The following is a 22,293-nucleotide window of genomic DNA, read 5'->3' as shown; positions in this document are numbered from 1 at the left end:
CTCTCACCTATGGCTCCTGGAAGCTGTCAACATGCGACAGCAGCCACACCCCAGGAATGGCTTCGACTGGCCGGCTAAACCAGGTGAGGGCTTAATGCAGAATGCTGCAGTGCAATTGCTCACAGGAGCAAGACCTTGCCAGCATATAACACCCCTGCTCAGAGACCAGCGCTGGTTGCCAATTTGCTAATGGTGTTACTACAATCAAAGTGTGTGTGTGTTGCTAAATAAATACAGTGGTACCTCGGGTTAAGTAATTTGTTCCGAAGGTCCGTACTTAACCTGGAACTGTTCTTAACCTGAAGCACCACTTTAGCTAATGGGGCCTCCCACTGCTGCCGCGCCGCCGGAGCACGATTTCTGTTCTCATCCTGAAGCAGAGTTCTTAACCTGAAGCACTATTTCTGGGTTAGTGGAGTCTGTAACCTGAAGCGTATGTAACCTGAAGCGTATGTAACCCGAGGTACCACTGTAGATAAAATAAAAGGAGGAACTCGGATGTGCTCACGTGGTTCTGCCCCTCCTCATTTCATCCCCACAACAACCCTGTGAGGTAAGCTAGGCTGAAAGAGAGAGCAACTGGCCCAAGGTCACCCAGGTTCTAGTCAAAATTATCTAGCCACTGCACCACACTGGCTCACAAGGGGTAGGGGTCAACACCAATGAACCCGCCCAGAGTCCTGGTGCCCCCGATACCTGCCCAGGTGTGCCAGGTACTAGGGTTACCATACGTCTGGAATTTCCCAGACATATACGGGACACTGCAGTCGGAAGCAGTGTCTGGGCAAAAATCGAAAACAAAAATGTATGGGAAAATCCGGACGTATGGCAACCCATGGCAAACTTTATTCTTTTCTCCTTTTTTGCGATTTTGCCAAAAATCTCAACAGCTTAAAAAAGGTCAACAACTTTGCCCGTCCGCCCCCAACGAAAGAAAGCTCAACAACTTTTCTGTCCGGATTTTCACTGTTCGAAATATGGCAACCCTACTAGGTACTGACCCCTGACTAAACCCAACACCATGAATTAATAGAAGGGAGTTTGTGGGGAGGAGGCTAATATGTATTAATAATTGTTCTTGGCTCAGTCAGATTGCAGAAAGAAAAGAACACTCAGTTTCTCCACTTACATCCAAAGTAGGGTGGCCATGTGTCCTTCTTCAGAGAAGACAATCCTCTGTTTGTGGGGCTGTCTGGCCCAAATCTGGTTTAAATGGTCTCCCTTGGCAGGTTGTGAACTCTCCTTTCTTGGGGGTTTTTAAGCAGAGGTTGAATGGTCATCTGTCATGGATGCTTTAGCTGAGAGTCCGGCATTTGCAGGGGGTTGGACTAGAGGACCTTTGGGGTCCCTTCCAACTCTACGATTCTATGAAATATACATAATCCAAAAAAGGCTTGAAATGGTTTAGCAGCACCTGAACAGCAACACTGAGCAGGCCCAGTGGGTATGGAGATTTATAATCATTAGAATTGTAGAGTTGGAAGGGACCTTGAGGATAATCTAGCAGTCCAACCCTCTGCAACGCAGGAATATGCAACTGTACCATAAGAGGATCGAACTTGCAACCTTGGTATTATTGCAACAACGGCGGCAAGCATTTTAATAGCACAAGGATGGAAGAATGAAGAAATCCTGACAAAAGAACAATGGCAAGAGAAGTTGATGGACTAGGCGGAATTGGCTAAACTAACGTACAAATTGCGTGAGAAGGACAACTATGACTACAAAGAAGAATGGGAACTTTTTACAAAATATTTGAAGAAACAACAGAATGAACTGGACTCCCTGGCAAGTGTTGAATAAGTGTACACAAATTTATTTGTTAATATAATAGATGGATAATCCAGGGATCTTTACATTTTTATAACATGCAGAGAATAATATGTGTTAATAAATCAGAAAGAGGAACTGAGGGAAGTCATAGGGGGGAGGGAGGGGTATGAGGGGGAGATGGGAGGAAAAAAATTGGGGGAAATACAGTTGTTGGAATAATTGGATATGTGAAAATAATATTTTTTTTAAAAAAGGGGGGGAGAACTTGCAATCTTGGCATTATCAGCACCATGCTCTATCTAACCAACTATCTTATGTTTCTATTTCAATGATAGTAATTATTATTAAATTTGCATTTACCACACACACACACACACACACACACACACACACAAAGCCTCATACCCAGTGGAATTCTAAGAAACCAAAAAGCTTCCTCTGCCATCTTGATTCAAAATGACATCCAATTTTATCCAAACATAGATGAAAACATGCTCCTAGATCTCAGGAACCACCATGCTACTCAAAAGGATAAATTGACATAAATTTGACATTGACCCAAAGTGATGCTCAGAAGCCGGTTCGGATAAAAGTTCAGTCTGCCAGTCCTTACCTCAGGGTCACTGGACTTCCGGCAAAATGACTCCAAAAGGGAAACTTCATAGTGAAGCTGCAGTAAGTTACATTTGTTTAGGACTTCATTGGGTCCAAGCTTTTATTTCCCACTACAGGTGCTCCATCTAGCTCAGTATTGTCTACACTGTCTGGCAGCAATGGCTCTCGAGGGTTTCAGGCAGGGGACATTTTCAGCCATATCTGGAGAGGCAGGGAATTGAACTCAGCTATACAGCTGCAAATATAACGTTTTAAGTGCATTTTAAGTGCATTTTACGACTGTGGCACTAGATGGCAATGGTGAGCTATTGGCAAATTCAGTATTTTCACAGCTTTTTATATATGCATAGATTCCACCTGGGACCTTCTGTTCTGCCAGTGAGCCAGAGCTCTCCTCCTAAAACTAGATAGTGTACAAGTTTCTAGTCCTTATGGCTCCCAATTAATGGCTGATTGAACTTGGGCTCTCCTGCATGCAAGGCACTTACTCTTTCACTGAGCTACAGTCTAGGAACACTGGGAACATAGTGTTATCACCAATTATTGTATTGTGAATGCGCTTATCTTATATCTTATATAAACTTGAGCTTAGCCTGAAAATGGCACAGATTTACTGTGCCACGTGCATTTTGTGGCCTTTCAGCCGGTTTGTGCATTCCTGCCCCTACCCCTGCACCTCCCCTGTTAAAAATCAATCATTTTGAGGAATTACCTTAGCAGGTTTGCATGCCTTCCCCTCCGGAATTTGCCTTTGTTGACCAAGCAGTTTGAAACCTGCCGTTCAATCTCTTGTCCAGCTCAGGCTCCTGTATACAACTGGGCAAAACAAATATTGACCTGACAGCAGAACACACTCTGTTCAACAGGAATCGTGCTCAGACTTGGCTCAACTCTGGAAACGATACCAACTTAAAAACAAAAACAAAAAACATGTTTGCCATTCTCAAATGGTGGGAAGTTGAAGAGCACTTAACACTTCAAGAGCACATAAGAGGCAAAACCGATTGCATTGTTTTTGTGAGGGGTATTTGCAAATACACAGGTTCAGAAGGTGTTTTGGGGACACAGAAGGGAGCACACAGGTGAGAGAGAGAAAGACCATCGGTCCTCTGGAATGTGAAAGACAAACTTCTCTCCCCAAAACTGCTGGCTGTTCTGGTTTCCCTTCACAGTCACTTGAACTGTGAAGTGTGACTGGGCGGCAGCAAAATGTCCATTAGAGTCCACCCACAACTTGGTCATCCATCCCCAGGTCTGAAGTAAAGGAAATCCCCATCAAAACCTGTGATTAAAAATAATAATACTGCTGCCTTCCCCAGCGCTTCTAATTTTGGATACCTTTAGCATACTCAGGAATCAAATATTTGCGTCTCTTTTGTTGGAAATGTATACTTTTTTTGTGCATGCTGAAATTTCCCTTTTTAACTACACCCCACTCATAGAAACGGAACTTCTTGGTTGCTCTGCGTTGCTACCTGAAAGCAAAACAGTAAGAGACGTTATTGTGAAATATAAAACAAAGGAGGAGGAGGAGTCACATAAAATAGGGTTGCCATATTTCAAAAAGTGAAAATCCGGTCAAAAAAGTTGTTGAGCATAAACGACACTGCCAACATGGCTTGCCATACGTTCGGATTTCCCAGACAACCTCCCATTTCCCATTATATCCTGGGAATTCCAGATGTAAGGCAACCCTAAAATCAGGGCTGAGCCTGATCTTGAGAGCCAGTATGGTGTAGTGGTTTGAATGTCAAACTAGGACCTGGGAGAGATGAGGGTTCAAATCCTGGCTCGGCTGCCATGAAGCTGCCTGGGTGACCTTGAGCTCAGTCACTGCCTCTCAGCTTAATCTACCTCACAGGTATCTGAAGAAGTGTGCATGCACATGAAAGCATAGTATACCCAGAACGAACTTAGTTGGTCTCTAAGGTGGTACTGGACAATTTTTTAATTTATTTTGACTGCATCAGACCAACATGGCTACCGACCTGAATCCACCTCACAGGGTTGTTGTGGGGATTGAAAAAGGAGGGGGAGAAGCACATCTATCCCCTTGGAAAGAAAGGTGGGATAGAAATGCAATGAATAAATGCATGAGTAGGCAAACTAAGGCCCGGGGGCTGGATACGGCCCAATTACCTTCTAAATCCAGCCTGCATCCGAGAATCAGCGTGTTTTTACATGAGTGGAATGTGTCCTTTTATTTAAAACGCATCTCTGGGTTATTTGTGGGGCCTGCCTGGTGTCTTTACATGAGTAGAATGTGTGCTTTTATTTAAAATACATCTCTGGGTTATTTGTGGGACATAGGAATTCATTCATTCCCCCCCCAAAGAAAAATATAGTCCGGCCCCCCACAAGGGTTGAGGGACAGTGGACTGGCCCGCTGCTGAAAAAGTTTGCTGATCCCTGAATAAATGGCTAATACTGATAAATAAAGTTGGCGTGTATGTTTAAAAGAGAGATCAGAACTTGCGGGACTTAGCCGACTCCATCCACACTTTCCAGGAGGGATGTGCATGTGTTTCAAAACTCAGAGGCTTGGAGGGTGGGGCCAGGCAAGCCACCCCCCTGGCCCTTTAATCCCAGCTCCACCTGGGCTGGTTAAACAGGTTTGAAAGTCCAAGCGAAAGCAGAGGGTAAGCTGAGCATTTCCAGAGAATTATAGTCGCTATAGAGAACAACCGTTCTTAAACTGGATCTGCTTCCTGGTGTTTGGAACAAGCTGTTTTCTTTCCCCAGGTAAAAAAAAAAGGGGGGGACGTGAAGGCTGGGGAAGAGGGGCTTTGGAGGGAGCAGAAAGTGGGGACGCTACCGTGGGAGCCATGTCTTCCTCCATTTGGGTAAGCCCTGTTTTAATTCGCTTCTGTACCTTTTCCTCTTCAGAAATAGGAGCCACCTTGGGTTCTTCCCCTCTCCTAAACACAGACGGGTCGCAGAAATATTTTCCATTGTGTTTCGGTTGTGATCTCCCCCCCCCCGCCCCCCATCATGTTGTGTTTGTGTGGTGGGAAAACTGGCATTTCCTTGAAAATGGTCAGTGTTTTTAAAAAATGCCACAGGCTTTGGACTCCAAAGTTTTAAAATAAGACCTGTGTGTTAGTGATACACAAAGAAAACCAGGTAAGAAAGGAAGAAATCTTTTTGCACATCTGAATTGCACAGGGAATTCTATTCGAGGGAAATTCTAGACACAGTTCTGTGATCCTTAGTCAGAAGAGGTAAATGGTGATGCTCAATGGGTCTCCCAGATAAGTGTAGATAGAATCGGCAGCATTACGAAGCAATCTTGTGGATGTTTGCTTTGGATAGGGAACTCTACTGAGCTGCACGCACACAGGATTGCTGCTTTAAATTGTTAGTTTTTAAATGAGGGGTTGCCAACTTTTTGGGGCCTCTGGGCGCATTTAGAATTTGCAACTCCCAGTCAGACTAGGGCTGTATGTTAACTATGCAAAAGCGGTATAGGATTTGGATTGTTTCTATTTTATTTATTTCATAAAATTTCGTACACCGCTTGATTGTAAACAGACAAGCAAACACGTAAAGCATTTTACAAAAAAGAGAAGGCAATAAAATTGTAAATAAGAGGACTTGAGTCCTGATAATTTAAGGTTTTCAAAAAGTAAAAATAGGAATAAATAAAACACAGATTAAAGCTCGCATCAGCTTTCGAAACGTCTTTCCAGTTCTATGATTCTATCTAGGCAGGCTTGTCTAAACAAAAATGTTTGTAGTAGGTGCCGAAAAAAGGCACCTGCTTGATATCAACAGGCAGGGAGTTCCAGAGTTTGGGTGCTGCCACACTAGAATATCGAGTTCTTACAAAGGCAGAATGGGTATTATGTGGCACTTGCAATGGTGCCAGTTCTGCCGATTGAAGATTGTGCTTGTAGACAAACTAACACAACATTGCATTGTAGTCAGAGGTGATGTTACCACAGATAAATGTTATGACTCGCCTCCCGTCATTTATTTCATTAATTCCTCACCAGAACAGCCTAGAACACCTTCTGTTCCCTTTTCCTTTTGGAGAGGTGTGTGAGCCTGAACTTTATCCAGATTTTCGTTATTTAGATATCATGTCTCTGACTCTCTCCAAGGTTGATAGAAGCTTGTTAACTTTGCAAGCCTGTTGTTGTAACTGATCCTATATATATTTGGCATTTATATATTATTTCCCAAGTGTGTCATGAGAATGCCCGGTTCACCAGTGTATATATATTTTTTCTGATGTACTATTTAGATGTTTTAATTCTTTTATATTAGTTGCCTAGAATGGTACAGTTGGAAGGGACCCCGAAGTTTAATCTTTTTCATTCTTTACCAACCTGGTGTTCTCCAGATGTTTCAGACTATAACTCCCATCAGCCCTAGCCAGCATGGGATGCTGGGACTTGTAGTTCTAAGGTACAACTCTGCATGGGGCTGCCCTTGAAGATGACTTGGAGACTTCAGTTGGTCCAGCCAGATTACTGGCAGGTGTTCCATTTATATCCCATGTGATTCCTGTTTTAAACAAGCAGCACTGACTTCCAATTTGTTTCTGGGCTCAATACAAGGTGCTCATGTTAGTATTTAATGCCCTAAACAACTCAGACCTCAAATGCCTTTAAGGTTGCCTCCTTCCCCACAGACTCTCTTGGGTGTTAAGATTACCTCTTGGTAATTCCACTCTCAAATCTTCAGGAGGTGGTGGCCTAGGGACAGGGCCTTCTCTGTAGCAGCCCCTAAGATATGGTATGATATGAGGAGCATCTGGCACCCTCATCCTACAGCTTTCAGAAGATGCTGAAGATGTGCCTCTTTCTCCTGGCTTTTGACACTTTAGGCGTATGTTTTTCAGACTTACCTTACTGTTATGGTTGTAAGCTCTTTTAACTTGTTTTTAATATTCTGTTATAATTGTTGTAACCCACCCTGAGACCTTAGGGAGAAGGGCAGGTGATTGAAAACATACAATCAGTCAATCAGTATCTGGAGGACAGCATGAGAGCTATCTGAGCCAGGAGCATTGAGCAGGCAGAAAAATGAAATAAGTCATTGATCAGGACCCTGTTTGCCTGTTGTACATTTTCAAAGTTCTAATCATGTTTTGGCTTCTAAACTATGGTGAGAGCCAAACCCAGTGTGGTTTGCTGTATGTGAAGAGCATTGGGACAATGTAAAAAGCCCCGTACAAATGGAAAGTAATTCTCCTTATCAGTTTTAACGTTTCCTAATAAGGCAGCAGCTGCCGGCTGGCTGTTTTAAATGGTGCAGTTCCATTGTTCACAAGAACGGAAGAAGGGACCTTATAGAGAGTCAGACTGTTTGTGCATCGAGCCCAGCATTGTTGACTGGCAGGTGCCTTTTTGGAGAACCTTGAACCTTCTATGTGCAGAGCAGAAGCTCAGCAAATGATTTATTCTATTTACTTTTTTTCCATAACGTGTATACACCACACAATTGTAAACAACAACAACAAACAAACAAACAAACAAACTCAATGTGGTTTCCAGAAAGAATAAAACAATAAAATTATTTGTTAAAAACAACTATTTAAAACATTTTGAAAATAAAATAAAAATAAAATGAGCAATAAACTAAAAACAAATTAAAGCACACATTGGTCCTCTGCATATCTGAGCTTGTCTAAACAAGCATGTTTTTTTTAACATGCACTCTTTTTGAGTGCAACGAAGGAACTTTCCTGTCAAAAGGCAGGGAGTTCCACAGTGCGGGAGGTTCCACATTAAAACATCAAGTTTTGACAAGTGTAGAAAGAATATTGTGTGGCACCCGCAAGAGTGCCAGTGATGATCTTTCCCTTCATAGGGAACAATAACTAACCTATATATTATTTTTATTTCAAAAAAAAAAAAAAAAATTACACGCTGCTTGGTTGTAAGAAAAAACTCCTCAAAGTGGTTTACAAAAAGATGACAAAATCGAGGGAAATTAGCAACCCTACTTTAAAACATACAAAAGTTAAAATACTAGACATAAACTCTATTAATTGCAGCAAGCCACACAGCTCCGCATCTTTAACCTGCTGTCTGCTGCTTTTCCAAGATGCAAAAATAGTCTGATTTAAGACTGCATAGATACAATTAAAACTGAAATGAATCGCATAAACTATGGGGCTCCGGGTCCAGCTGCCTGACTGGTTGCCATCTTAACCAGAAGGTTAAAATTTCCTCAACTTTCTAAGCATCTGGGCTGCCTTGTCTAAACAAAAATATTTCTAGTAGATGCCGAAAAGAGTATAGTGAAGACACCTGCTTGATCTCAACAGGCAGGGAGTTCCAAAGTGCAGGTCCTGCCGCACTAAATGACTGAGTCCTTATAAATCTGGAATGGGTATTACGTGGCACCTGTAGTATTGCCATTTCCACCAGTCTAAGCAGGTGGGCACATACGGGGTAAGGCAATCTCTTAGGTAAACCGGTCCCGAGTTGTTGAAGGCTTTATGTGCTAATAGTAACACCTTGACCTTAGCCTGGGAGCAAATTTTTAACCAGTGTGGATTTCTGAGCAGGGATGTTATATGCTTAGAAGGCCTGTGTCCTATCAGCAATTGTGCTGCAAAATTATGCACAAATTGCAGCTTCTGGATCAAGCGCAAAGGAAGCCCCACATAGAGAGCATGGCTTCCATACTGTTCCACAAATAATAATAATCCTGAAATTTTGCGTATTGGTGGTGAGAGAAGGACGGTTATTTAATGGAGCCGGTCATTCCTGCTCAACAACTCACGGCTTGGAGGCAGCTGCCCAGGAAAACACCTAAAAGAACAGACTGTTTCATAGAGTTGTAGAATTATAGAGTCGGAAGGGACCATTTGCAGGAACTGTTCTGGAATTTCCACCTTGCCTGCCTTCCCGCTCCTCCTTTTTTTGCAGGAGCTCAGTTGATGTCATCTCCCAGTACTCTTGCCTTACCTATGACTCATAGCTCAATGGCAGAGTACCCGCTTGGCATGCGAAAAATTCCTGGTTCAGTCTCCACTGACCTCTCCAGCTAGGGCCTTCAATCAAATGCAAAAATAAAAACATGGCACGGTTTTCTGCATTGTACAATTACTGACCCCTCTCTCATGTACCCTTTTGGGAGGCAGTCTTTGAACACTGATTTATTGCCACGCCCAATTTGACAAGCATCTCTCCCCTCTGTGAGGGTCAGCCATGGGTCACTGTGGCCAGTGGCCCTAAAAAAATTAGCCACCCTAGGCTTGCCTGTTTCAGCTGAAAGTAAGCTGCCTTTATTTTTTGTTTTAACAGCAGACTGGACGGTGATTTTGAACAAGACAGCAGGTGTTTCATGGAACTATAAAATTCAATTCTACAATTCCAGCTTTTGCTTTAAAAAACAAAACAAGCAGCTTCCTTTCAGTTAAGGGAGCCAAGGCTAGAGCGGCTAATATTTTTTGCAGTCTGCATTGACCCATAGCTGACCTGGTCAAACTGTTTCATCATTAAGGGCATCCAACTGGCTGAGGCTGTCCAGCCTGTCTCCAGATCTCCGAGGCCAACACAAGTGTGTGAAATAGCCCAAACAGGCACCAGTACCTTTCCACAGGGCCTGCACTGGTGCATTCATAGCTCAGGGCAATGTCCCTTCACAGCAAAGGCAGCCTCTCCTTAGAGCCCCATTGCATAAGATTGAGCCTGCTGGATCAGGCCAGTGACCCATCTAGTCCAGCATCCTGTTCTAACAATGACCAAACAATTCCCGGTGGGAAACCAGCAAGCAGAATTCAAGCACGAGAGCTCTGACCCTACCTGTGGTTTCTGTTATGTACTGAAGTTCTCACCCTGGGCCAGCATAGTTTTTACTCAGGTCTGCATATGCAAATAAGGAATTGAAAGTGACGTTCAGTGATTGGATAGTTACAGAAAATTGTTACTGTTGCTTTGTAGTTGAGCTCTATATAAGCAGGTTGGCTGAACTCTTCAGTTCAGTTCTGTTCTGGCCTGTGAATAAACAAGAGCTGTCTGAAGAATCGCTATGTTGTTCACCCACAACGTAACAGTTTCCACCAACTGGTATTCAGAAGAGTGGCTGGGGAAACCCAGCCAGATGGGCGGGGTGTAGATAATAGAATTATTATTATTATCTCTGCTGTGGAGGTGGAGCATAGCTATTGTGGCTAGCAGCCGTCGACCACCCTCTCCTCCATAAATTTGTCTAATCTTTTAAAGCTAACCAAGCAAGTGGCAATCTCTGCCTTCCTGTGGGAGCGAGTTTAACACTGGACTTTCTTTTCTCTGCCCTGAACCTTCCAACATTCAGCTTTATTGGAAGCCCACAAGTCCTAGTGTTGTGAGAGAGGAGGAAAAACTTACTCCATGCCTCAAATAATTTTATAAACTTCTATTTCACGTCTTACTCATGTTTTCTCTAAAGTAAGAAATCCCAAACACTGCCACATTTCCTTATAGGGGAGTCATCCCATCCCCTTGATCATTTTGAGGTCCTCTTTCTAAACCATTTCCAACTCCACAATATCCTTTTTGAGGTGAGGTGTCCAGACCTGTACAGATTAGTCCAAATGTGGTTGAACTTCTGTTTTGTTTTGTTTCCTTATTTGTTATTATTCTTTTGTTTCCTTATTTGTTATTCTTTTGTTTCGTTATCTGTTATTACTTCATATATATATGTTTTGACGTCTATCAGCCTTTGCCATCCTGGAGCCCTCCAGGTGTTTTGAACTATAAATCCCATCAGCCCCAATAAGCATGACTGATGGGAGTTGTAGCGTGAGGCATCCGAAGAGCGCCAGGTTAGGGAAGGCCAATTTGCAGGTGATATTTTACAGTAGGGATGGAAAGATCATTGGCCAGCGAGATCTAGAACTCTGAAATCACTAACAGCAGACAAACAGATTTAAAGAAATCTGAGCTCATGAATTCTTTTGCTTGGTTTTTTTTAGTACTGCTAAGGTACTTCGGCGATAGACGTTTATAGAATTACTCTTGGGGTGGAAAAAGTGATTAGGGGAGAGTTTTTTTCTCCCTCTCTCATAAGACTAGAAGTTGTGGACATTCAACAAAGCTGAATGTTGGAAGATTCAGGGCAGATAAAAGAAAGAACTTCTCTCGCAGCACTATGGGACTCACAAAGAAATCTATTAAAATACAGATGGTAAAAACAGCACTATTAAAATTAATACGAGGGACCCGGCTCAGTAGCAGACAATGTTAAGCCAAATGTTTCACCCAAGAGGCCATGATGAGTAATTTGGAGGGAAGTGATGCCACATTGGTGTCCTGGGTTGTAGCTGGAATCATGAGAGTATCTAAGGAAAATGGGTAGAGTTGTGGGGTGTGGCTCCTTCCCTTTTTCCTCCTGGCTTTATAATCCTCCAAGTCTTCTTACCACAGGCCAGGAAGGTAGCATTCTGGTTGGGCCGGGTCCTGGTTTCTGGCTAGGTGACAGCCCAGTTCATCATCGCTGAGTAACCAGAGCCTACCTAGTCCTGCTTGATCTGGATTTAGGAGCCCGGGCATCCAGCTCACAAATGTGGCTTCTGTTTCAGGATCGAGGCTGGTCATTTCCCTTCTAAATATTAACCCAGGGTTACAGTTCTGTCATTGGCGCTCATGAGAGGCCTTATTGATTCTCATGAGCCAAGACTGTCTGTGCCAAGGTTTAAGGTTCACAAAAAGGTAACCACAATGAAGAAAGGTTGCAGTGTTTGGGGGTTTTTTAGTTTAGAGAAAAGTTGAGGAAGAGGTGACATGATAGAAGTTTATAAAATTATGCTTGGCATTGGGAAAGTGGATAGAGATAAGTTTTTCTCCCTCTTGAAGCTACGACTTGTTGACTTCCAATGAAAGCTGAACATTGGAAGATTCAGGAGAAGATAAAAGAAAGTCCTTCACACAGCACATAGGTAACATATGGAACTCCCTCCCACTGGAGCCAGTAATGGCCACCAACCTAGATTGCTTTTAAAAAAGAGGATTAGACAAATTCATAGAGGAGGAGGCTATGCTCTGCCTCCACAGTCAGAGGCAGTAATGCTTGTGAATACAATCATCTGCTTGCCCCCCCCCCCTTTGGCCTGATCCGACAGGCTTTTCTTACATTTTTATGTCCTTAAGCTTTTTCCATTGTTGGTATTTGCTTGAGTTGGGAGGCCTGGTTTTATAGAACAGTCCTATAATGGCTGCCTTTAAACTGAGTCATGTTGTATGCTTTTCCACCCCTTTGTAGAGCCAGGCGGAGAAGATGAGGCGAGCCTAGCTATAAACTTGTCCAGAAACAGATTGCACCTCCACTTTCCAGATCTAAATTGCCCTTCTGGAAGCAGGGAGTCATCAGGACCAGGGATAAATTGCTGTTATGGCGCCCTAGCTTGAGAAGCCCACTGGATGCAACTGTCCCCTTGAAAAGAAGTCAAAACTTGCTGGAGATCTTCCTGGAGGTCCCAAAATGGCGGCTGCTATACCTTTGGAGGAGATGGTGATGGTAGCTTTGGGAAAGGACCCGCCTGAGAACCAGGAAGTGACAAGTTACACCCCAGAGCAGAATTCTGAGGCGACCCTGCCATGGGATCAAGCCCGTCATGATACGTCTTGTGAGACGCCAACGCTGGAAACGTTGGAGACTGACTCCAGACCAAGTCCTGAGGGGAGCAGGGAAGAGGCCATTATGGGGCCTGGTGTGGACAGTGAGGCCTTCTCTGGAGTTCCTGCTACCCAAGTGGTGGAGGAGAAGGAGGAGGAGGAGGAGAAAGAGGATGACAACTGTATGCCTGCGGTGGCGGCCCAAGTCTTCATCCCCATCGACCCCTACTGCATCGAACGCACGCCAGTAACCGAGAAAAAGGAATGGTACCCAGCGTACGATGAAGAGGATGAGATTATCCGCTGCGAGAGGGAGAACGCCGCCCTCGAGAAGCAGAACTTCATCTCCCGCGGCTACTCAGCCCATTTTGACGACTCACCAAGCTACGAGGGGAAGGCAGGCAAGACCTGCGCCGAGAGGTGGCCTTGCCTTCAAAACGGCACCTGCAGCTCAGCCAACCTCAAAGCGGTGGCTTCCATGATTGGAGCCGCTGTCATCTTCCCCTGCCTGATCTATGGGGCATATGTCTTCTTGCCCTTTGATGCGCCTTTCATGCCCACCATGAGCTCCCGCCTGGTCTACACCATGCGCTGTGGCGTCTTTGCAACCTTCCCAATCATCGTAGGTGAGTGTCTGGCTGTGGGTTTTGCTCCAGGGGAGAAAGGGTTTCCCTGCCAGGTTTGGCCAAAAAGCCTTTGGGAAGCCTTTTCAGGCTGAGGGCCACATTCCCTTTTAGGAATCTGGTCAAGGGCCACTTGCCTGGGGGTGGGGCAGGTGCCAGAGGTAAAAGATGGCAGAACCACAAGTGTGAATTGTACCTTTGTATATAGTAGGCTAGTTTTTACACATAGTTGCACACACACCTCTATCTTCCAACTGAGAGAGCCAGTGTGGTGTAGTGGTTAAGAGCAGTGGACTTGTAATCTGGTGAACCGGGTTCGCTTCCCCGCTCCTCCACATGCAGCTGCTGGGTGACCTTGGGCCAGTCACACTTCTCTGAAGTCTCTCAGCCCCACTCACCTCACAGAGTGTTTGTTGTGAGGGAGGAAGGGAAAGGAGAATGTTAGCCGCTTTGAGACTCCTTCGGGTAGTGATAAAGCGGGATATCAAATCCAAACTACTACTACTACTACTACTCTTCTTCTTCTTCTTCTTCTTCTTCTTCTTCTCCTTCCAACTGGGCGAGCGAAAGGCATGGTTGGAATTCAAGGACAACAGTACTCAAGGAGGGCATTGCAGGAGGGTGGACTAAATGGGGTACCAACCCTATGATTCTGTGATTCTAGGGTGCAAAATAGGACCAAGGAGAGGGGTTTGCCTGGTGTGAGGAGGTGTGACCTGAGGGGAGTCCTGAGGGCTAGAAAGAGAGGGCCTCTTTTGACCCCAGTCCTTCTGTTCATTTGACCCCTGCAGTCCAGTCTCCCCCATTCTTGCCCCTGCTCAGCATCCCAAATGTACCAGCTGCTGACTTGAATCAGTTATGCAAATCTAGCACACTTTAATCTATTTCCACACTTTGCATAATTGCTTCTGCTAGCGCTGAGAACTTTACCCACCAATACTGACAACCGTTCTTGCTCTCCCTCTCTGGCCTGAGATCATAGAAACTATGGAAACTATAAACTTGCTCATAAAAGCAGAGAGCAGTGAAATATATGTACACTCTTGTGCCAGATCCCAGAATTTGCATTTGTGCAATAGGTGAACAAATGCGCTTCTCAGGCGATGCCCAACCCCGACCTGTAACATTCTTCAGGGCTTTTTATTGTTTGATTTCCGTGTTGATATTCTGAGGGTGTGTAAACAGACTTGCTTTTTCTGGCAGATCAAGCTGGGACCTGTTCTCGCTTTACTCTGTACATGATGCTATGCTGAATGAGGATGCTATTTAAATATCAGAAACTGTAATTCCAAAGGGCATCTACACCATGTTGCAAATGGATCTAGGATTCCCTGCCCAGGACTAAGACTGGAGGAAAAACTAGTTGTGCCATTTGCAATAGAACCTAATGTTGCACAGTTTTGATTGGCCAATGTTTGCAATATCAACAACCCACCTCTTCTCTGCCCTGGTCCCTAGAGTGGTCTTGCTTCTCTTGTATATGTCTGATGTCAATAGGCAGAGAGTTCCATAGTGTAGGTGCTGCCACACTAAAAGAGGGATTTCTTACAAATGCCTCCTCTTGTCCCCTCCCAGTTTTAACCAAATCACTTGCCCCAATAGCCTGCTCAAAACAGTTGCTAACAGGGCTACAATTCCGAGTTGCCTGGGAAGTGGGATTGGCAGTTAAACTACTCTGGTAAACAGTGTGAAGGGTATAGGGAGTGTCCTAACTATTCTCAGCACCTTTAATGAACTACAGTTCCCAGAATTCTTTTCGGGGAAGCCACAACTGTTTAAAGTGGTGTCACAATGTTTTCAATGGATGGTGTGAATGTGGCCCTTGGAACCAAGGTGGCAGGTCCCTGAGAAAGTCTGGGAACCACTAAACTAAAGGTTTGTTTTCTAGTTGTCAAATGAGCCTTGCCAGCTTGGGGAATAGTCAAAGACGTTCCTGCAGATCATATTGGTGATCGAGCTGGAATAAAAGGGTTTAGGTGGTCTGGATTTTGTAAATTAATATGAGGGCCTTGAACCCAGCTCAGAAGCAGATGTCCTGGGATGCAGGGTCCTGGCATCCTTTGAAGTCCACTGCATCTTCATGTTCAGGTGTCTGAGTGCACTCTCTCTCTCTCTTCATCCTGCAGGTATGATTGTGTACGGGGTCTCGCGGATCTGCTTCTCCTCCCTGCAGCCCTTTGGCGAGCTGCGCCGGGAGGTGGAGATCCACCGCCACTATGTCTCCCAGTCGGTCCAGCTCTTCATCCTGTACTTCTTCAACATCTCCGTCCTCTCCACTTACCTGCCCCAGGAAGGCCTCAAGCTCATCCCTCTGCTGACAGCCCTCTTTGCCATTTCACGGTAAGAGAGAAAAGCAGAAACGCAGCGAATGGTTAGCATTATTTCAACAGCAGGGCCAGCAGGGCCTCCTCGTCTGGAGGCCCCTAATGCAGCAGCCAGGGCCAGGTCCACACCATCCATTTTTAGAACACTAGGGTACCACTTCAAAGAGTCATGGCTTCTCCCCATAAAGAATCCTGAGAGCTGCGGTTTGTTAAGGGTGCAGAGAGATGCTAGGAGGCCCCTGTTCCTCTCCCTGAGCAAGACGGTCTGGGCAGGTTGGCTATGAAAGCAGACTTTGGGTTGTGTCTCAGTGACAGAGCACCTGCTTCTCATGGAGAAGGTCCCAGGTTCTTTTTTTAAAAAACATTTTTTATTGATTTTCCAATAAAAAACATCCAATTAATATATCCAATCATAATACTCCAATTAAAATAAAAAACTAAAATAAAAAGACCAAATTATAATTAATAATTTTTCAGAGCTCCCCACGGTCTGGATCTCTGAAGCGTATCTCCACATCTCAGTCCTGCCTCTCTTCGTTGTTTCCATATTTTCCACATCTCGATTTTGACGCTTTATAATTCTCCGTCCTTGAGTCCACGATTCTCAATCACGACAAACATCATATACTTTCATCCGTCGAATACATCTTTGTTAGTATATATTTTTCCAACTGTCTTTTTATCAGCGCAGCTTCCTCTGACTCCATTCCAATCCGGGATGTTGTAAAGTCTGTTATCTGAAGTTTAATGGCACAGCAACTCCCAATCATTAATTGCCCAACCCTTCAGTCCCTGCTGGCATCTCCAGGTAAGCCTGGGAGAGAAACCCACCTGAAACCCTGGAGAGCCACTGCTGCCAGCCAGTGTAGGCAATACTGAAGAAGAAGAAGAAGAGTTTGGACTTGATATCCCGCTTTATCACTACCCGAAGGAGTCTCAAAGCAGCTAACATTCTCCTTTCCCTTCCTCCCCCACAACAAACACTCTGTGAGGTGAGTGAGGCTGAGAGACTTCAGAGAAGTGTGACTGGCCCAAGGTCACCCAGCAGCTGCATGTGGAGGAGCGGAGACGCGAACCCGGTTCACCAGATTATGAGTCTATCGCTCTTAACCACTACACCACACTAACTGGACCAGTATAAGGCAGTTGCCTAGGATCCTATGAAAGTACCTGTCTGCTGCCACAGTCTGCTTCAGGGGCTAATGCAGCCTAGAATACCTCCCCCCCCCCCCCGCCCTGCTTCCCGTCATTAACTGCTACAGCAAATGCACTTTCAGGGCCCCTCTAGGCAGAGTGCCTTGCTCTGAAAGAAGATCCTCAAGCAGGACAAGGAGAGCGCCTCACTGGGCAGGTGGTGGTAGGACAGCCCAGCAGATAAAAGCTGCAAGACCAGGGGGGCACTCAGGCTGCCTCCGTTTGCCTAATGGAAGGGCCGGTGGCCCTGCAGGTAGTACTGACCTAGAAGGGTCTGTCTCGGTCTAAAGGATTTTATGCCCCCAACTTCCTGCTCTGTTTGGCAGGAGGGGAAAACCCGTGGGGGGGCACCAGCAGGTGACCAGCCAGTTTAATCTAGCTCATTAGAGGTGAGGCTGAGTTTTAGGCACGTTGTCTAATATTCCTGGGGAGACCGGCGGTTGATTATTTATATGCCAGCTTTTTCCTCCAAGGAGCTCAAGATGGCCTACAGACTTCTCCTCCTCCCCATTTTATCCTCACAAGAACCCTGTGAGGTAGGTTAGGTTGTGAGGCAGTTTCTGGCCCAAGGTCACCCAGTGAACTTTGTGGCTGAGCCCTGGTCTCCTGAGCCCTAGTCCAACGCACTAATCACTATACAGTGGTACCTCAGGTTACATGCACTTCAGGTTACATACGCTTCAGGTTACAGACTCCGCTAGCCCTGAAATACTGCTTCAGGTTAAGAACTTTGCTTCAGGATGAGAACAGAAATTGTGCTCTGATGGCGCAGCAGCAGCCAGAGGCCCCATTAGCTAAAGTGGTGCTTCAGGTTAAGAACGGACTTCCGGAACGAATTAAGTACTTAACCTGAGGTACCACTGGGGCTACCCCCTTCCCTGCTGCACTGTCCCACAAAAGCCAGTTAAATCTCCATTTTTCATCTTCAAGGTAGTGACGGCATCTAGCATCACTGAAGTGTCAGTGGGTTCCCACAAGGCAAGACACAGTGATAACAGCTAGAACCTTCATTGAACTAACAGAACTGAACAACAGGGGGCAAAGCAACTGCTTATATATATTTCTGAAGGCCTGGGCCACTCCCAACGTGATTGGCTGTCCAAACTTCCAAGCTGTGAATCATAACTCAGAGTTGAAGGGCCAATGGCAGAGGCCCAAATCCTGAAATGTCCTGTGATTGGTTATCATGTATCGAATCAGAACACAGAGGCTTAGTCCAGAACTCAAGCTCAGGCAAACAGAGACCACTGAATACATAACAATCACGACCATCTTTTGACCCTCTTGCTTGCTTTCTCTCCTCCCTCCCACCCTTTCCCCCAATTTCCTCCAGGCTCCTCTACTGGCTAGCCTACGCCATGGGCCGCTCCTTCCGTGGTTTCGGATTCGGCCTGACGTTCCTGCCCCTCTTCACCATGCTGCTGTTCAACCTCTACAGCATGTTCATCATGGATCCAGAGAACATGTTTGCTGTGGCCGACAGCAGTGGCAAGTCCTCCCAAGAGAAGGAGCAGCGCCTGGCAGCCGCCAAGCCTCGGTTCTGGGGCTGAAGAGGGCAGGCGGGGGGAGGGGGAGAGGCCTCAGCCCAGGCCCCCTCTCTTGGATGGCCGCTGCCTTGCCTTGGACTCTGGCCTTGATGCAAATGACATTTCACATGATGGCATTCACTACCTGACGGGGTGCCCACAGTCCCCTGCTATAGTCCTAATGTTTGATACACCTGTAGGGCAGGAGCCCTCTTCCCCATTACTTTGAGCCCACTTTATCCTCAAAACGGGGGCCAAATTGTATCCTATAATATTGAAGCTTATTCTAGACCAGCTGCAGAGTTGAAATCTGAAGTGCAGGTAGTCTTATTGTGTGAGAAGTCTGAAGGCAGGGACATTTGTAGGCAGTGCTTTTTTCTGGAGGGACACAGGGGTATGCATACCCCTAAACATTTTGTGAATCTTTGTACTTTTGTCCATTTACTGTATTTATTTCCCCCGATTTGAATTATAAAATGGTGGTTTTCTTGAGTCAAAATGAGAGGACCCCTAAACATTTTTTTAAAGAAAAAAAGCACAATTTGTAGGTCATCATCTCCTGGAAATAGGAGGAAATCAGAGTTACTCAGAAATGGTTGTGGTAGGGCCAGGCTGTGCAGGAAATGGAGACTACATAGAACCATATAATTGTAGCATTGAAAGGGACCCCAAGAGTCATCTAGTCTAACCCCCTGCAATGCAGGAATTGCAGCTTAAGAACCCCTGGCAGATGCCCATCCGACCAGTTAAAATCCTCCAGGGAAATAGAGTTTGCCACCTTCCGAGGAAGTCCATTAAGCTGCTGAATAGCTCTTGCCACCAGAAAGTTTTTCTTGATGTTTGATGTTTCCTTTCTTGTCATTTGAATCCATTGATTCCTTGTCACGTGGCCCAACGTGCACATAGATTCAGAGGAAAACCTGGATATGAGGCATGCTTCCAGCCAACAAAAATTTGGGCTGCGAAGTTGAGGTAGAATGGAATTGGGTTACTGGATCTCCAGGACTGGCCTGAAGTCTCCAGGTTTGCCTGACCCCCCGCTAAGTGGCAGAGGGAAAGCTTGGATCTCCAAGTGAGCAAGAGTGCAATTAATAAAAAAGCATAAAAAGGAGGACTGGGCATGCAGATAGCAAGCTTCAGCCCAGCAGGACCTGGCTGCAAATTATTGCGCAGACACTATGGGGTGGTGGTCTACCCTCTCCCAATTAACCTCTGTCTCTGCCAGTTATTGCACAGACTCTTGGGAAAGGGGCTCTCCAACCTTTACTCCTGCCTCCTCTCTCCCAATCAACCTCCGTCTCCAGGGTTCAGTGATAGGAGGAAATGCAGAGGAAGAACCACCAGGGGCTTTCCCCATGACAGGGGCCACCCCTTGGTCTCACGTTTGAGTCCCGAAGTCTTAGGATCTGGAACGTTCCTGACCTGTCAACCCTTGAGTTAAACATTGGTCAGCAGGGACTTCATTGCCTCTTCAACTGCCCTCAAGGTACCAGTTGCTGGAAGCTACAGGAGAGGGTACCAAGGTCCCGTTGGGGGCACCTGGCTGGTCGCTGTCAGAACTGGATGCTGGACTACTTGGGCTGTTAGCCTGATCTAGCAGGGCTCTTCCTATGTCTTGGATTTCTGAGATGCCGCACCCAGTGGCAGCCAGGAGCCGCCTCCTTCCAGGATGCTTCTCTTGCATAGGTAAAGGGACCCCTGACCATTAGGTCCAGTCATGACTGACTCTGGGGTTGCGGTGCTCATCTTGCTTTATTGGCCGAGGGAGCCGGCGTACAGCTTCCGGGCGAACCAGAGCAGTGCACGGAAACGCCATTTACCTTCCTACCAGAGCGGTACCTATTTATCTACTTGCACTTTGACGTGCTTTCGAACTGCTAGGTGGGCAGGAGCAGCGGGGATTCGAACCACTGACCTGCTGATCGACAAGTCCTAGGCTCTGTGGTTTAACCCACAGCGCCACCCGCGTCCCAGGAGGCTCCCTCCACCAAGTGGCGACACCTGTGCAGAGGCTTCCGAGATCCTTGCAGGCTGCTGTTGATGATGTACATGGACTGTGTGCTCTAGAGATACAGCTGCTCCATACCTCCATCTCGGAATGTGAAGGCCTTTAAAGGAGGCCCAGTTGTCTGTGGAACACTTGTCTTTGACTCATGCTGTGATAAATCTCATTTTAAAAACCTTTTGTTGTCCTAAGCCAGAGCTTTCCAAACTGCTCATGTTGGTGATGTGACTTTTTCTACAGCTGCTAACCTTTAAGGTGAAATGGGAATGCTGTCTCCAATGCCAGACAAATTCCAACCTAGTTGCTGTTACTAGGTAGATCATTAGCTCCTTATATAACACATATAAGGTGGGGGGAAGTGATGGCAATGCTAAACCTGGGTCTGGAGGGATAACTTGGGGTGCTATGGAGGAGCTAGGACCTTTACCCATAAATCTTGTGCTGCTAGGCATTGCCACCCCATGCGGCAACATCCTCCCCGTCCCTTAAATCCTCTCCAGCAAGCGGCTGGTAAATTCTCGTTGCAACCTGGCAGGCATGTAATATCATCTATATAGGAGTAATAATGCAATTTCTCTATTTTTGGATGATATACTTTTCATTGAGGGCACTAGTATATTTTAAGAATATTACATAACCTATGTTATTTATTATCATTTTCTATTTGTGTGTGTGTACTGTACTGGTCACAACTATGCCATTGCATAGTTAATCATAGTTAAATCATGAAGGCTATTCTTTTTAAACAAATGCTTCTCCTCCCCCCCCCCACCACACAGCTGGTCCCCTCAAGATCCCACTCTTCCGTGGGGGTTTTTAAGGGGAGCGCCTAGCCGTGGCACTTCCCCTACAGGTCCAAATAGCCTGAAATGGTTGTCTGTTGACAAGATGACCTGTTTTGCACCGCCATTCTGTTCTGCAGGCAGACCAGAAGTCCAAGGATATTCTTTTTAAGCAAATTCTATCACCCTTAGTTATCCTCTTCCTGCATTGCAGGAGGTTAGATCAGACCAGGCTTCTTCAACCTCGGCCCTCCAGATGTTTTGAGACTACAATTCCCATCATCTCTGACCACTGGTCCTGCTAGCTAGGGATCATGGGAGTTGTAGGCCAAAAACATCTGGAGGGCCGAGGTTGAGGAAGCCTGGACTAGACGACCCTTTGGGTCTCTTACAATTCTGCCGTTCTGTTTCACAGTGGGCACAATGAAAGCTTCTGCTTTTGGGAAGCAGAGGTGATAGCCATTTAATTTGGAGTTCTTGCACAAGTATGACGTTTTCCTGACTTAAGGCTTGCACACCACCTCTGTTATCATCATCATCGTCATTATTTTTAAAACCTGATGTACGCGCTGCAATAACTCTCTGGAGATCTTGAGAGAACAGCTCCCTCCTAAACCGGTTGTTGAAATCTGAACATGCCTTGGCAGGCAGCAGTTGGTGGAAACGGGCACACTTGGAAGGTTTGTGCCCCTGGAAAGAAACTGCTCGGTTCTGCTCCCATGAGAAGCAAGCAGAAGTAGGGATAGGGTGTTAGAGCTCACCATGTGTCTGTGAGCAACAGCTCACCACAAAAGTGTCAATTTGCTTACACAGCAGCAGTGACTGTGTAATGGGTTGTTTTTTGCTCATCGAGTGTTTTTTGGGTGTCGGGGGCAGGAAGGGAAATGTCAGGAGAGAT

At 45.7% G+C, this 22,293-nt stretch overlaps 1 protein-coding gene across 5 annotated transcripts; it reads left to right on the top strand.

The window, feature by feature from the left end:
• TMEM79 (transmembrane protein 79) lies at positions 1–20,790 on the top strand. 5 transcript variants are annotated; one of them, XM_083592042.1, is made up of 4 exons: positions 1–83; positions 12,589–13,567; positions 15,691–15,904; positions 18,416–20,790. In XM_083592042.1, the coding sequence occupies exons 2-4, from the start codon at positions 12,808–12,810 to the stop codon at positions 18,630–18,632; spliced, it is 1,191 nt and encodes a 396-aa protein (XP_083448168.1). In that variant the 5' UTR covers positions 1–83; positions 12,589–12,807; the 3' UTR covers positions 18,633–20,790. The 5 variants fall into 5 exon arrangements, with proteins under 5 accessions (XP_083448168.1, XP_083448167.1, XP_083448166.1 ...); XM_083592041.1 differs by lacking the exon at positions 1–83 and adding an exon at positions 4,939–5,027; XM_083592040.1 differs by lacking the exon at positions 1–83 and adding an exon at positions 4,987–5,130.
• The last annotated feature ends 1,503 nt before the right edge of the window (positions 20,791–22,293 follow it).

Source organism: Podarcis filfolensis (assembly GCF_964270895.1).
Source record: "Podarcis filfolensis genome assembly, chromosome: 16".
Classification (NCBI taxonomy): Eukaryota; Metazoa; Chordata; class Lepidosauria; order Squamata; family Lacertidae; genus Podarcis; species Podarcis filfolensis.
The sequence above is the reverse complement of the archived record's forward strand: the minus strand, read 5'-3'. Positions and strand labels throughout refer to the sequence as shown.

Excerpts from the sequence above, each read along its gene's own strand:
- TMEM79 (XM_083592042.1), top strand. The coding sequence starts at position 12,808 with ATGGCGGCTGCTATACCTTTGGAGGAGATGGTGATGGTAGCTTTGGGA. Across the intron at positions 13,568-15,690 it reads AACCTTCCCAATCATCGTAG|GTATGATTGTGTACGGGGTC; the intron begins GTGAGTGTCTGG and ends TTCATCCTGCAG. Across the intron at positions 15,905-18,415 it reads GCCCTCTTTGCCATTTCACG|GCTCCTCTACTGGCTAGCCT; the intron begins GTAAGAGAGAAA and ends AATTTCCTCCAG.